Source organism: Vollenhovia emeryi, unplaced genomic scaffold, assembly GCF_000949405.1.
Source record: "Vollenhovia emeryi isolate VEMERY1.0 unplaced genomic scaffold, V.emery_V1.0 DF939205.1, whole genome shotgun sequence".
NCBI classification, from domain to species: Eukaryota; Metazoa; Arthropoda; class Insecta; order Hymenoptera; family Formicidae; genus Vollenhovia; species Vollenhovia emeryi.
Window position 1 is genome coordinate 561,504 of NW_011967161.1, and position 16,975 is coordinate 578,478.

At 39.7% G+C, this 16,975-nt stretch overlaps 2 protein-coding genes across 4 annotated transcripts in view; one reads left to right on the forward strand and one right to left on the reverse strand.

Moving 5' to 3' along the window:
• The window catches only part of LOC105561595, a 21,645-nt gene extending 7,717 nt beyond the window's left edge, over positions 1-13,928 (forward strand). The window contains exons 1-3 of one of the 3 annotated variants that reach the window (XM_012011700.1): positions 1,137-1,279; positions 6,403-6,695; positions 9,328-13,928. In XM_012011700.1, the coding sequence (XP_011867090.1) occupies positions 6,419-6,695; positions 9,328-9,650 (600 nt within the window). In that variant the 5' untranslated portion in view covers positions 1,137-1,279; positions 6,403-6,418 and the 3' untranslated portion in view covers positions 9,651-13,928. Of the gene's footprint in view, positions 1-1,136; positions 1,280-1,665; positions 2,282-6,402; positions 6,696-9,327 lie in introns of those variants that run through there. The other 2 variants (XM_012011701.1, XM_012011699.1) reach the window with 2 other exon arrangements.
• Positions 13,929-14,043: 115 nt separating this feature from the next.
• Positions 14,044-16,969, reverse strand: LOC105561596 (golgin-84). Its single transcript, XM_012011702.1, has 7 exons — positions 16,626-16,969; positions 15,945-16,375; positions 15,418-15,865; positions 15,121-15,325; positions 14,787-15,026; positions 14,362-14,595; positions 14,044-14,294 (listed from the first exon to the last, which is right to left on the reverse strand). Exons 1-7 carry the CDS (start codon positions 16,769-16,771, stop codon positions 14,235-14,237), a joined length of 1,764 nt encoding a protein of 587 aa, XP_011867092.1. The 5' UTR covers positions 16,772-16,969; the 3' UTR covers positions 14,044-14,234.
• Positions 16,970-16,975: the final 6 nt, after the last annotated feature.

Below are 16,975 nucleotides of genomic sequence, written 5' to 3' on the forward strand. Positions count from 1 at the left end.
CGCCTGATTCCCTCCTGAATAGATAGCACTAGTACCACATACTGCCGCGACGCGGCGACGTGGCGACCGCGCGTCTTTCTCGTAAGTAAAAATCGTCCCGTATTAGTATAAAAGGCGAGCCGATAGGATGCGAGAGTGAGTTGTCTGGATCATGGATAGACCTCAATAACCTGAATATACTTTTGATGACTAGGTGATTTAACACAATTTAACAATTAGTTACAAAGTGAATTTCTTAATAAGAAGCTGCTTAATAGAAAACTGCTTTCAGGGCCACTTAGAACACAACGTTACATTTTTATCAGGGCGTCATCAGGCTGCCTTAACAAGACCTGATCAGTCGTTAAGGCAAAATCTATCGCGCCCCTATCAGGGCCGTATTTCATTTTCTACTCGGGCCTGATCAGGAAACTACTTTCAGGGCCACATGGAACACGACGTTACATTTTTGATCAGGGCGCCATCAGGCTGCCTTAACAAGACCTGATCAGTCGTTAAGGCAAAATCTATCGCGCCCCTATCAGGGCCGTATTTCATTTTCTACTCGGGTAATAGACAGATATCTCTAAAATATATAATAAAATAACACAGAAAAGTACAGGGAGGAGAAAACGAGATCTGACGAGGGCATCGAAATATAAACATCCAAAAAGCGTCTCGCAGACATGCAATTAATAGACAAATATCTTTAAAATATAGAATAAAATAACACAACCCTGCTGGAAATAACTCTACAAAATTCTAAAAAAAATAAAATAAAATATCCTGCCAGAATCTAAGAAATTCTACGTAAATTTCAAAAGTGTTATAAAAATCAACATGAAAATGCTAGAATTGGAACCTTTTTGTTAATTTTTGTAATATTTTACAAGTAAGCGGATGTTTTAATCCTTTAAGATTTTGTTGTTTCTGAAAATTTTAAAACTAGCAAAGTTTTGTGCCAATTCTTACAAAATTGTACATTTCATGAAATACTACCTGCAAAAAATTTTTTGATTTTAGAACATTGTAATTTGTGGCATTATTTCGTAGATATTTTTACAAAAAAAAAATAAACGTTCCAACGAAGATATAAAAATTTCTATTTCAAGTCAATTTTTTGTAGTTACTTATAGAAATTTTTTCCGCTAGGAGGAAAGTACACGGGGGAGGAGAAAACGCGATCTGACGAGCGCATCGAAATCCAAAACGCGTTCCGGAGAGATCCGTGGGCTCGCAGACCGGACGCGCGCGAACGGGCACGATTAGAATCTCGGAACTGAAAAGGCACTCGATCCACGTGAGTCAACTATTGCAGATAACGCGAGACGTATCAATTATCAGTTGGAATTCGATAAGACGCCCTCCTTTTCCCTTCCCCACCCTCGCCGCGTACCTAATAGTCTTCCCTATCTGGAATTACGCATTCGGGGAGACACGTGGGCGCGCTTTTATCAGATATCCGGCCTCGCCCTGGCCAGAGGGTCGGCGCGGCGCGTCCGTTCCCCTCGGCCGTGAAAAATCGGCGGCGGCTTCTACGCAGCGAGGCGCACGCGGACGCGTTTCCTCATTAACACGTGTCTCGTGGCGTCGGAATGATGTCAGTGCGCGCACGTGTCGCACCGACACGTCCATATACCAGGTCGGCGCGTGTCGCCGGGACGCGCGGGGGCATTCGTCCCCGCATCTCTCTCTAGTAGAGCGAGCGTGCGGGGCAGAATGACGTAAGACGGCCTTCCACGTGCCCGCCCTCGTCGCTGCGGCGCGGGCCGCGCGCCGCCGCCGTCGCCGCGCGTGTATCGCCTCTCCGCGTAACCTTAACGCTTTAATCGAGTTTTTCCCCGCGAATGTGCCAGAATTATCGCGCACGTTACACACATATATCGTGTGTCACGCTGCGTGATTTTCAGCACCGTCGGCGAAAAGCGCAAAATAGATGACTTGGGACGTCCGGCGCGGGCGCGCTCGTGCGCGCGCGTTAATCATCACCGACACGTGCCGGGGCTTGGAAAAAAAAAGAAGAATCACATGTTTATACCGCGGTGCCTCGGGTATGCCTTTCTGAAAGAATCGTACGAGAGATTACGTATGCCGCGCAGCTGAGTGGCGCGACTATTTATCTGTTATGATGGAGGCGAGTACGAGGAAACTCGCTGTCGTCATATGGATATATCTAGCTCGATAAACCTTACGGTCTTAATAACGGAACGTGTGAGTTTCGCGGTAGAATTGCGGCGTGAGGTTCGGGACAGAACGCGCCGAGACTTTCAGGGATAAGCGCCCGAGACACCTGGCAAAAAAGGTTTTGATAAAAGTTAAAATTCTACTTCGCGATATCTCGCGCCGGAATAGACTCACATGTCTACACGTGTACATTATAATCGCGCGATTCATCCCCCGTGTATTAATTCTTCGATATTTCACGTCGATGGACGGCGATGAATAAAGATCACAGACGCTATTTTTACCAGCTTTCATTCTGATACTCTTATATATTTCGAAGAATAACTTTAACACATCGAAGTGTGTGTCCCTTGCGCGCGCGCGCGCGTGTGTGTAAGGGTAGGAAGATACACTTTGAGTTAGAATTGCTCTTCGAGATATAGAAATATAATTTCACGCGCATATAGCTTTTTCACGTTTGTCCTATTTTATGTACAGGGTGTCTTAATCTAATGTCCCATCCCAAAGAACTTTTTTATTTTTGATCGCAGAAAAAAACGTTTCAGACAAAAGTTGTTTGGTTCGAAGGGGGACATAAGATGGTGCCATTAGTTTGACATTGACGAGTTGCTTGACGGTCACGTATAGGTCACCTGCAATTTTTTATACGTAACCCCCTATTGTTTATTATACTATCTTATTCTACTAATTAATACGAACAACTTTTGTCTGAAACATTTTTCGATTTGTCTAATATTTATTGAGATATTGAAGAGAAAATTTATAACTTTTTCAATGTTCAGCGTGTGATATCTCGATAACTGTTTGTCGGAGGGAAAAGTAGTACAGGACTCTTTTTACTTGATTTAGTCTCAGTTTCAGTTATTGAAAAATTTTGTGTATTGTAACACACAAAATTTACGAGCAAATAAAAAAATGTTTCGAACAAGAGTTGTTCATATTAATTTATTAGAATAAGATAGTATAATAAACAACAGGGGGTTTCGTATAAAAAATTGAAGGTGACTTTACGTGACTTTCAAGCAACTTATGTCTCCTTTTGAACCGCACAACTTTTGTCTGAAACGTCTTTTCCTGCGATCCAAAATAAAAGAGTAATTTGGGGTGGGACATTAAATTGGAACACCCTGTATATTTATAAAATTGTAGTCTTTTTGCGAAGAATTACAACTTTTGCAATTTGACACAATGTATTATAAAAAAATGTTTCATTAGAAATTTATAAAAATATGCACAGGTTGGCGCGCGTGTCGCCGCGTCGGTTTTTATTATATAAAAAGATATTTATAATTTTATAAAATCTTATCTGCAATATATCCCGCTATATTATATATCTTGTACGATATAATTTTATAGAAAAAAAAAACGTAATAGAGGAAGGTCCTCTGTTATGAGATAGGATTCTAATATGAGACAGCGGGTTTTCAACGTTCAAATCCGATGGCAAATCTTTTTTCGCGAAGATCACGCGATCTAACAATCAGTTTTCCACTGAGCAGACTTCACTCCAACCGCAAAAAATTCACGGTGGCACCAACGGGTCGACGCTTATTAATTTAGCAGAAACTCCGCTATCTCACATTAGGAGCCTATCCCATAATAGAGGACTTTCCCCTATAATGTGTCTCGTATAATAATTTAATTTAAAAAAAAACGTAAAGTAATATAGATATAAAATTACACGCAACGCACAATTTCGCAGGTACGTAAAAACGCCGACGAATAAAGAAAATAGACGCGTGCCATGGCGTACACGAGCGGCGATAAATCGGCACGGACGTAAAACGGGCGCGTGGCCGCGCGAGGGGTCGTAAAAATTGGCGCGAAAATACAGCGGCGTGAATAATTGAGAGTGAAATGCCGGGCGCGCGATGCAGATGCTCTTTACCTGCTCGGCTTTTCCACGCACCGCGACGTGTCAAGGACTCCGCGTATTTATTTATCGCGTATCATAGCGGTCGCGGCCGCGGGCGCGCGAGCGCGAGGAGCGCCCGTCCGCGCCCGCGTCACGCCTCGCACGTGGTGGAGGATTCGAGGTCAAAACAATCTCAAATATACGCGCCGCGGCGCGCGCGAGTGGGAGTCGTGAGGCTTTGGCATTATTTCGGTGCAGGCACGTGCAGTGACGTCGGCGGTAATCAGGTCATCGCCTGCATCGATCGCATCGGGCGGTTGCGAGGGCGGCGGCGGCGGCGGCGGCGACGGCGGCGGCGGCGGCGGTGGCGGCGGAAGGATACGCCACGTGCTGGATAAGGTCGTCGTCAGCACGCCGGATGTTATTCCGAAGTCAATGGTGGGACATTAAGAGACGTCGGCGCGCCAATAATGCCGCCGCTCGGCGCGCGTTTGCGGAAGTTGTAACAACAATGACGGAGAGCCCCCATTGTCGTCTTTTATACGCGCGCGCACGGACTTTTAGAAATTGACCCCGATGATCGCCCGCGATACGGATTGCCACACGATTCCCTGTTGATTGACTGAGTCGAGGCGATATGTGTGTGTGTGTATTTTTTAAAAATATTCATAGATATGCTGAATTGCGTATGAATAAAATTGCGAGATACGCGCGAATAAGGCTTGATTAACGTACCTGCGAATGTTCTGGTCATTTCGCAAATGCGACCCCAAGTAGAGCGTATTAGTCATCAAGATGACATCATTTTTTTTATCATATTTTATGGCGACGTCAAATAGCCCACAGAGAGGCACTTATTTGTGACATCGTTTAAGACATCAAAATGTTGTAAAAATGATCTTGCTTTACGAAGCAAAGCTAATTAAATATTATACATTATAAAATAAATTGAAGTAATATAACCCAAGGAGAAGAAAACGTCAGGATGATGTCAATTTGATGCCATATTGACCAAAATTTGACATAAATTTGGTCGATGTGACATCAAATTGACATCATCACTGACTTTTTCTTCTCCTTGGGAAGATAAACATAATATATGACGGGTCATGTAATGTGTAACAATATATTATTGTACACATCACGAATATCATAAAGCAGCATGTCGTAAATCAGTTATTGCAAAGTAAGTCTTGATGTCCATCACTTTACGACGTGAAATCCATCATTTTAACGTCACATTGACGTTCTTGTGATTAACTTGTTCTACTTGGGACGTGGCTTTATCGCATGTGTTTATATGAAGCACCATGTTGTTAGTTATAGTTATAGTTAGTTAGTTATAAAAAGAATTGTAGACAAAAGCGAGCTGATACTTTTTAATCATCATGCTTTGGAATAAGAATTCAGAAAATCATTTTTATTTTTTTAAAGCTGGGTTTTGTTGAGAGAGAGAGAGGGGGGGGGGAAGCGATGCCTCGATACGATATTACCTTTCCCTGCTCAATGTAGATTTATTCTAGAAACGTATTTGACCGTTTAAAATAGAATCCCGAATATACGTCGAATATATAAATATCCGAGGAGAGAAAATATATTCGTACAATTCATGCAGTTCTGTTATATGAAACGACCACACAGATTCTGAAGAAGATATGATTTTTATACATCAACGAGAAGTAATTATTACTTTAATCGTGTCTGTGAAATATTATAATTCTTTAACGTGGAAACACGTTTTACAGCATTCTCTTGGAAATTTTATTTCCAAAAAATCTTATCACGCCGTTTCACTGTCCCGTAAATTATCTTAGTCTTCAGTAAGAATTTGCGATAATTACGAAATACTGCGAAACTGTAAAAACAGGGTGAAACAGTACGATAGCAAGAAATACCACCTAAAAGTGACGCACGTGTCTCTTTTTTTCCTGTATAACACAGGTGCATTGTGTACCGATCGTGTAAATGAATGCTAAAATAATATTAGTATAATATTCACCAAAATTTCAAATCATTACATTATTCTCGTTTCCATCGAACGCCATCGGACATCACGAGTCACATCTAAAATTTACCGAAAAAAAAAAACAAAAAAAGATTATCATTCTTTCGCTGGTAAAAAACGAACGGTACAATTTTAAAAAGTTTCGGAAATTTTGATTCGTCCCGTCGTCCACCGCAGCCTCCGCCTGAATTTAAAATAAACGAAGCGAGAAACAAATCGTAAGAAATGTAAGTGCGTGTCGGCAGGTGTCCGAGATAGAGAGAGAGAGAGAGAGTGAATTTTTCGGTTCACGGGGCATTTCTACGAATTGCTTTGTGTCGCAATAGTTGGCGAGTTTCAGCCTGCGTCATGGTAACACGAAATTTGCATATCGTTTCAGGATTCTCACGTCGAGAATGGCGCCGACTATTTGCGTAGCGGAGTTCCCGATGGCGGGTACCGCCGTTAGCACGCTCGCTCCCCGCCAACAAGGACCCGACGACGACACGACATGGCGGATATTCGCGTTGCAGGAGTTACTGCGGACCGGGACGATCGTCGAGGCGTATCTACCGCCCGACGAACATTGCTCGCAGAGGCTCGCCTGCGCGGATACGGCTCCGAACTGTTCCGTCGCCGAGGCGGACGGAAGCGGGGAGCGTACGGCGTATGCGGACGAGGGCTACAGGAAAGGTAAAAGGGATGCGCACACTGATAAAAACAAAGATCTTCATCCAAAGAAATATTACTTCACTCAAGAAAATTATTCATTAGGTGGCTCCTAATAGCCAGTTAACTTGAATTAAAAAAATAACAAACAAATTAAAACATACGTTGCTTTAATTTAAGTATTTATTAAATATCAAAGAATAGATAATTTTTGATTAAATATATATTGTGGATTAATAAAATTTTTTATTTTAATTCTATAGATGTTTGCTAAGATGTAATTTTTCCAGCGAAGAAAATTGGATTTCTTATTTAACAAAAACAATTATTTCATTTAATAAATAGTATTCTATATATCTCATGAAATCTTTATTTGAATGTAGAAAATGTAATGATTTAAATTAATTTACTTAATATAATTTACATAGATTAAAATACATAGATTTACTTAAAATTTGATATTTTGCTTTAAATAGAATAAATATTTACTTCGGTATAAAAAAATTTAAGTAAATATATTTACTTAGTTTAAAAAAATTTTTATCAGTGCACTAAGGCTCGATTACAGTCAATTCTCACATTTAAGAAACGTCTTAAATATTCTTGAAATATTTCGTAGCCAGTAAAATGATCTGTGTCAGCATCCATACTGATTAGTTTTTGGCTAAATACTCTTTGAACATATATTTAAGGCAAAGTTAAATATAAAAATTGACCGTAAACTGGCCTTAGCGTGCACTCGGTGCGCACTAGTGCGAGCACTCGAATTCGCTGTTGGAATTTTCACGAATCCCGAGGCACGAGTCGCGCGAAAGATTCTCAAGCCTGATCTACAATGTGCTCTCTGCGTCCAGAAACATTCTATTCTGTAGTCGATGAATACGTTTAAAGAATTTGTGCGAGTTGATAAATTGTGTATTGTACATTGCATAAACGTACATGGTTGACAGATTATTTTAAGCGGTTTGATTTGTTAAAATAGAATGTTTCTGGATGCAGAAAGCGCATTGTAGATTAGGCTTTCACGATCTGCTGGAAACCGAGAGGGCAAAACTGAGAAACAAGTAGCACGTTTTAACGCGGAGGGTGCATGTGAAAATGTAATCCGCGTATCAATCTACAGTTTTTTTTTTAAGTACAGATGCTCTTCTGCAACGTTTCGAGCTACAAAAAATTTGTGGACGTATCTAAATCGCTGAAAAGAAAAAGATTACAATTCTCTCGTTGTTAAAAACGAACGATCGAGATGTAACTTTGGAAACTTTGTTGGAAATTTTTACCTGGCTCTGGCAGTGCACCCATTGCTTGTAGCCTTGATTTAAAATAGACAAAGCGAGAGATAAATCATTACGAGAAGTGTAAGGGTGCGACGCCAAGCGTCAGGTGACCGCGAGAGTTCGTTTCCCGATTTAGAGAACATTTCTATGAGATGTTTTATGTTGCAACAGTTGGCAAGTTGATGTCTGCGTCGTGACGCACGTGCTAGCACGATCGGTGTGCGTTGTCGACTCGCTGTGTGAAGTTTCTCCAAGATTTTTATTTTTAATACAAAAGAATCGCACGAACTTCTCTCAATTGCCTGATGGTGTCAGAACTTTTGACGTTCCCTCCATCTAACACGACGTTTCTCGACATTTATGTACCTTTTTCTCGAGAAGTCCCTTACGGGAAGGCAACGAGATAATTGCTAGAAAATTATTGTACACACATCAGTAATTTCTACTGATTCAATTACTGATATACAGTACTGGAATTAGAATTTGTTTTATTGTTCCCCTTAGGGTTACAATCTCTTACAATCAGTCTTGTACCTGAACTTATTCTAACTTGTTCTAAATGCTGACTTGTCCTACTTATCCTACATTTAAGTTTTTAATTTTTCTTTAAAATTCCAAAATTTCTAAGTTTCCGATATACAGTAATTTTCTAGCAATTATTTCGTTACTTTTTCGTAAGAGATACCTAATCGATTCTGTAATTTCCTCTGTTTAATCTCTTCAGAAATGAACTACGAGACGATCAGTCGACTTGAAAACAAATTGTTAGGGTGACGTCCCATGGCGCGTATCGGGCGTATCAACTCCACGACCAATCACAGGGTCATTCTGATAGAACCGTTATATAATTCTGTCGACATGGTTCTGTGATTGGCTCTACCCAAGGAGAAGAAAAAGTCAGGATGATGTCAATTTTATGTCATATTGACCGAATTTATGTTAAATTTTGGCCAATATGGCATCAAATTGACCAAAATTTGACATAAATTCGGTCAATATGACATCAAATTGACATCATCCTGACTTTTTCTTCTCCTTGGGTACGCAAGTTACGCTCCATGTGACGCCACCCTGATCCTGGAAAAATTAAGAGAGCGAAGAATCGATAATTTGATTCGGCCCGGAGTGATAATAGAAAGGAAAAAGGGAGACACGCGGAGAGAATTTTCTCTTAAAATGTGAAAGTCACGTAATCGTGGGACAACGCTGCACCCTCCCCGTTAGGACGAAGCGAAGCACGCTGAAGTTCTCCCGGCGCGGGGAGGTGATCCTCGTGTCCTCCGTAAATCTCCCCCTCGCGCTCGCCCGAGAGATTCGTGCCTCATTTTCGCGCCCCGTGCCCGACTCACCTTTCTGACGTCTCCCAATCGTTCCCGCAGATCTCCTGAGCATCGTCATACGCACGGTAACACTCGTACGGCGCAATCGTATCCTTCAGAGGCAGCTGGACGCGTTGCAGGCGGAAACGCGACGGTACCTCAGCTCCGCGCTGAACAATCCGGAAGGTCAGCAGCGAAGAACGCAAGCGGAAGACCCGTCCTCCGCGGAGGGAGCCGTGCCGGCGTTATCGCCACCGCGCGATCCGGCGTCGGCGAGAAATTGGTCTCGCGTGGTCACCTTCGGCCGCAGTGATTGCGACAGCACCGAGGACGAGTCAAGTTTATCTGACAAATCCGAAGATTCGGACTGGGGCGAGTGTTGATCTTTCCGTACCCGGAGATTGATGACTCCTCAATCGGCGCGCGAATAGGCAAGTGAGTCATTTAGGCGCCCACTCTGCGTATCGTAGACACGTGTTTGACCTTAGTACCTTATTAAAATATATTTTAATATACTTCTCTTCGGGAGGCTCCGAGCATGCAGACTCGTTTCTTGTTCTGCGTAATGTATTAAAAAAAAAAACTGACAAATGTATTCCTTACCGCGTCACTTCCCTTACAGAAGGGACCCAGGGAGAAATGACTCGAATCGACATCGGAGTCGTCGAATTGAACGATGTCGAATCGACGAATCGTTTCTCACTGGGGAAATAATTACTAGAAAATACATAAGTAATTTCTAATGATTTAATTACTGAACTCTAGTGATTGTTCAGTGCTGTTTTCGTTCCCCGTGTATAAACATGTATTTCTGTAAGGGTCCGCAGGGTCCCAATGTCTAGAACTCGATTATCGTTAGTTTTCACTTACCGGGCACTAGAGAATTTACGGAGAGTGAACTCGCGACACTGTCCCTTCGTGAAATTCGCGATTTCTTCATTCGCTGCTGGAGAAATCGGCATTAATCATTCCCGAAACTGTGAATTGAGATTGAACGGCTTTTCGGAAATTAAGGTTTAGAGGCTAACAATTGACGGGTTTGATATTCGCGGATAACAATTGAAAGGACAATCTGTCACGCATTACTGAAGGTAAAGTTAAGAGAGTTTTGATTTGAGGTTCGATTAAAAGAAGACGCCGAATATTGGAACGTAAGGGATCGAGAGCGATGACGTGCCTCGATGGTATCGACGAAAAGAAAAGTGACTTCCTACTACTTCCAATCCTACGGAGGAAGCAATGTTATATGTCCAGTTTTTGGTCCTATTCTAGGACGCTCTCTCCGCCTTCGTATTCGCGCGCGATATCTATAGAGCGATAGAGATTTCACTGAACAAATAGATTGCTTCGTTAACAAGTTCGATCTGAAACTTTAGACTAAAGAGTTTAATGCTGCGATGAGATATGTCGAAGAGATTCCGACAAAGGGACAGAGAGGGGAAGGAAAGAGAGAGAGAGAGAGAGAGAGAGAGAGAGAGAGAGAGAGAGAGAGAGAGAGAGAGAGAGAGAGAGAAAAAAGAGACGAGCGACTTCTGTGCGCGACCCGAGTAGAAAAAGTTAGTCACAAGAACGTCAATTAAAATGATAAATTTCACGTCATAAATTTAAGTGATCGACAAGATTTACTTTGCAATGACTGATTTATGACATGCTGTTTTATGCTATTCGTGATGTGTATAATAATATGTTTTATTACAGATTACATGAACAGTCATATATTATGTTGATCTTATATTACTTCAATTTATTTTTAATGTACAGTATTCAATTAGCTTTGCCTTGCAAAACAAGATCATATTTACAACATTTTGATGTCTTAACGATGTCACAAATAGGTGCTCTCGGTGGGCTACTTTGACGTCACCGTGATGCATAAAAAATGATCCAAAAATGACGTCATCTTGATGTCTTCGTGACTAGTATGTTCTACTTGGGTAACTGGAAGATACATCTTCCGATTGTGTGAAATAAGGAAGATCCCGGCGTAATCGCGTCTTATCACACAATTGCGCCGAGACAGAGCGAGGAGAATTATTCTTGGATTTTAACATATGCAGGCAGAACTCGCGCGCACTCTTTTCCCAACGCAGCGGCTGCTTCCTCGCTGCTTCAGATATCGTGACAAGTGAGATCGTTCCTCTCAGACGATTTAAAATTAACCGAGTGCCGGCGATTAGAAGCGGTGAGGTACTGTGTCGAGTATCAAGTTTAGATGTTGCAAGTAATCCTTGATTAAACGTTAGACACTTATTAAACGTTTAGATGGCACGAGCATTTAAAAGAGTGTTAATATAATCGCTTCGAGTAGTGTAAGATGCGAGAAGGACGCCATTAATTAATCTGGCTCATTAGGATGCTGGCAATTAAGCTATCTTCACGTGATCCTTCATCGAGAGGTAGAATGGATGTTGCGAAAATCAGTCTGCTATCAACGATGCCAATTAATGACGAAGTAAAGGAACGAATGATATATTACAACGTGACACGCAGTTCAAGAGCGTCGGCTTATAAGTTATACGTTAAAAGCATTAAATAATCAGACACTTTCGATGCTAATTTGCGAATTGATGTCTGCTCATCGCAGATTAGAATGGAATAATTGCAGAAACGTTATATTGCATTCCCAACTATGTGTGCCATTCAGTAACATTTATTGTATCTTGGAATGTTACTAACAGTAGTCCTGAAACTCTCGGAGGAAGGGTTACATGAATAGAAAAACATTATAATGAATGAAGAAGATACATTCAACTAAAGAACCCGCTGAATAAAGCTTTAGCCGACCGCCGATTTAAATTAGAAAAAAATATTGTGAAGCTTTCAACTGAATTTTCATTATTTCCAATCTCCATTGGATGAAATTGACTTTAATTATAGTCAGCCTTTATTCAAAGAATCGAGGTTTCCGTTAAATGGCTGGTATTTTGAAATCGAAGCGATCTACAGGGTCATGATGTTACAATTCTCGTAGCATTTGCAAATCCTTGTAACGTTACTCGTACAACATTCTTTTGCTGTGTAATCACAATATTAGAATCAAGTTGAAAAATTTTCTCTCGGATTTCCGAAGTAGCGTCAGAAACATCTGATCTAACAATTTTAACATTAATAGAGCGTACCCCGTTACTGTTATATGGCTGTGAAGTTTATATTTGCACCCTCATTATCTTCTTTGCAATATTTTACCTACCTTACGTGGCTGCTTGGTCGAACGGATTTTCTGTGACATACTAAAGATTTTCGCAATTTTACGCGAAAATTTTAGCTTAATATGTGCGCGACAATTGTCATAAATAATCACGTAATCATTAACTCGTCGAAGAAATGAATTCTTCCTATGAAAAAGAAAAAGCGATTGATATTCGCGCAGAACTTAACACCAGGTCACAATGACGTGTGCTTAAATCCAGTCGTATAAATCTCTCGATGCTCTTGTAAATACAGTCTATTACTTTTCAACATTGACTACTTTTTGTTTCATGAAAATTGTAAGCTAGGATCATCCGATTACACGCAGCGGTTCGTATTACGACGTAATGCATTACGATCATAAAATAAATAAGGGTTTGTTACTTGTGAAAAAGATATCAAATCTCTTATAAAAGTATGCAAGTCTCTTGCAAAAGTGTGCGTATAAAAGTATGCGAAATTATTGGAAATTTTAATTTCAATTTCAATCCGATGGTTATTCCGTGAGTTTAGCTATTGCAAACGGTGATGTATGTGTAATATGTATCTGTAAAGAAGAAATTTGACATCTTTTTCACAAGTAACAAATCCTTATTTATTTTATGATCGTAATGTATTTTGAGATATCTACATAATTAACGAATTGAAAGCAATGTTAACACCGCATTTAATCTACTTTAGAATTGTGTGATAAAATCATAGTTACATACATATATATTTCAGGGATATAATTAATAATTTCATATATATATGTATATATATATATATAAGTCATGTGATAAATATCCTTTTAGCATTATTCAATCAAACTGTACGCGAATAGAGAGAAATTGTGCCTAAGGTGCATGTACGCGCTACTTTCCAATCACTGGAGCAATACAAATATATATCTATAATAAGCGGCGTTTAGATAATATTTAGATTCAATGTAGCGATTAGAGCTAATGTCCAACGTAATATTTACTGTATTTATAATAGATAAGAATATTTTACTGTCGACATGATTACAAAGTATTTTATGAATTTGATCTTACATATGACGGATATATGTGTGCGTGTGTGTATTTGCGCGTATGTGTGCATGCGCGAAAATAAATTCATCATAAAAACATTTACAAATAATGTCTTGTCATATCATTGTGCTTAATTATTTCTAATATCGCTGTCGAAAAGAACGGAATCAAATATTGTAATAAGAGATTAGTATTTAACGGAGCAATATACATTGTATATCAATATATTTTGTATAGCTTGTGTGACTTAAAAATAATTGAGAGCGTATGTATACTTGGTACATATATTGCATCCCCCCCTCACTCAGATTCTTTACAGGAAGAACGGAATTTTTATTACTATACAAAATTTGAACTCGGTTATAAGTGATGGCTATATTACCGCAACAAAGTTATATATGTGTATATATGTATATATATGTATATATAATAATTTATTTACACCTTTCAATTTTTCACCACTTAAGTTTATTTTAAATGCTGCCCATTAGTCTTGTAATATTATATCCTTTTAAACATGTAGTAAAAAAATAAAGACAATTTTACAATCGTAATACTTTATGACTATCACTGATTTATCACTATATTTTATTTGAGTGTTTATTTATCAATAATTTTATAGCTAAAGATATGCTATTAAACTGTACAAGATCTAATCTGCCTCATATATTGCTTTCTGATATTCACAAAAAAATTTGATCTCCTATAAATATATTGTATATCTCCCTCTCATTGTATCTTAAGATTGTAGCATTTCAATTTTTATTAATGGGCCTCCGGTGATTGAGATAAAAGGACTACCAAAACCCACAACTGGAGCAGTGCCTATAAAAAAAAAAATCTATTTTGTAACCGTATTTGTCTACGACAATTAGTGTATGCGTACACTTACCATATAAATCAATACTAAAATTCTAGCTAGCGGATATCTCCTTAAAAATACACCTGTTCGAATACTTATAGCATCCAATGAAGAGTAAGCTCTTTTTACTCTTCTAGTAACACTGGTATCGAATGGTGTTTCCATTAAAAACGTGGGAACTTGAGCTTTTGCATCGTCTGTGTCGTTTATATTATTGTACGATATGTTTCTTCGTAAATTGCCCGCAGCATTTCTATATTCGTGCTGTTGAGAAGAACTGCTATTGGTATGTACACACATAAAACACACACATATACACACACACACACACACAAAATATATTCTCTAGAATTCTAGATGAAAACGAATCTTAAAATACTAAATTTTATAATATCAAAATTTAATGTTATAATTGGGAATATAAGTCTATAAAAATTTATATGTACTAAATTTACCTCGATCTTCTCAAGCTGGAGACGTAACGCATTTCTTTCGGTTGTCAAACATTCCAATGCTTGCTGTTTCAGAACCAGAGTTTGGGTAAGAGATGCTATTCTCGAATCCATTTCATTGCTCGGCGTTGCCGATACAGATAGCTGCAACTTAAGCCTAGAAATCTCTGAATTCTGCTTTTGTAACTGTAAACTAAATCCATTACGCTGACTAATTAATTCATCTTTCAAGGATCTTATTTCCTAAAACAACATTTGTATTTTTAATCCTTCGCATTTATTAAATTCGATAATTTAGAGATGCAGCATTTGTGGAGATGCAAGAAACGTGATTTACTTCCGAATGCAACTTCATATCTTCTTCCGCTTCTAATCTTCGGCGTCTCTCACTAGTAAGAATCTCTTGATTTTGTAGATTTGTCTCGACTGACTTTTGTCTAATCTTTTCCAAGTTCAGATCTGCATTTGCCAACTCTTCTCGCAGCATTTTCAGTTGCTGACAAATCTGCTGATTTTCCTCCCTAACACCGTCACGTTCCTGCCTAAGATTAACGCAATTAATTATATTCATATAGATCTATTGTCAGGTGTTAACGTTAGTAGACTCGTAAAATGTTAATTGATGTTACGTTACTTCAATTGATTCAACTCCATAATGGTGGCCTCGTCCATAGCGGTCGGTGCATTGCTCTTAAGTTCTGTTATAAGTTTCTCCTTTTCTTGTAGAGTTTTCAACGCCCTAGCCTTATGCTGTTCCAGTTCAGACCTAATTGAGATTAATTCCTGCCTGTTTCTATCGATGACAGATTGCAAATCTATTATTTGCTTCGACTGCTCTAACTTTTCTACTTCCAAGGCTTTCAGTTTCTCATTTAAAACTACAATCTCTTTTTGATAATCTGTCTGCTTCCCAAGAAATTCATTTTGTTTCTCCAAGTGCCTGTCCATCTCTTTTATATATTTCTGTTTATTCGCTGAATCAATTGGATCAACTAAATTATCTGTTCTTGCAGTGTTCGATTTTATTTTATTACTGGGCTGAGGATAGAGTATATTTGAATGTTCTTCCGCATTACTGTGCTCTGCAATGTAAAAGTGCAGAATTTACGTGGCAAACGATATGCTACAAACTGACGGCGCAACATAAAAATCAAGCTGTACCATTCTGTGTAGTTTTCGTTGTCAACTTATCCAGAGTTTCGCAATCCAAGGTCTGTACTTCATTATATGGATACAAATTTGCACTTTCCGCATTTATTTCGGCGTCTTTATCGTCCGAAGCGTTGGGGATCATCTCTATCGAAACATGAGACGGAGTTGGGCTAATCCGATCACTCGGAATCGACAGATCCGAGTCCGTATCATCCGCGGGATGCTCCACCAACAACGATGACATAGTCAACGGCGATTTGTAGGATTCTGTTATCCTCTTTGGACTCGGATCGGGCGTATTCAAGTATGTGAATAGCGCGTCCTCGTTTGGTGCCGCTACGTTCAACAAATTCACCGACGTCAAGCTCGAAGTAGGAGCTGCGTAGGGAATATGACCCGACGATCCCAACAGAGGAGTCTTGGATGCATTTCCATTTAGCCTAAATCGTGGGAAAAGCTCGTTATGTTTTAATATAATAATTTTTCTTCTCGGATGCTTGTTCATCTGCAATATGTTAGAACCTGAGGAAAGCTGTGCGCAAAGGTGACATTTCGATAGGACAAATTTACATTGCTCATCGCATCGCGCGCGCAAATAAAGTGAAACGATGAATGACGTTTCACGCGAGATCGGGCAACTAATCTAAATATTCAACGGTAATAACCTGAGATTGACATGAACGCAATTACCCAGATTCCGGTGGGAGCCACGTAACTTCTGACAGATGACCCTGCGGCATCTCGTACTTATCTTTGTTCAAGACGGCCGCGGTGTTCTTGTCAATTTTATTTAACAGGTTCTCTGCCTTATCAGCAAGACCGGACAGCCAGGCCATATCGACGCGAGAACTGATAAGAAATCCAATATTGTCCGGAAAAGCGGGCGAAACCGTGGTCGCACGTAACCCCCGATGAACTGCACCACACTACACCCCGATACGCGACGATGACGGAGGCATCACACATGTGAATGTGCGAACGGAACGTTAAAGCCTCCTCCGCTACAATAATTCTCGGTTCTGTCCATGGTGGAAGGATTA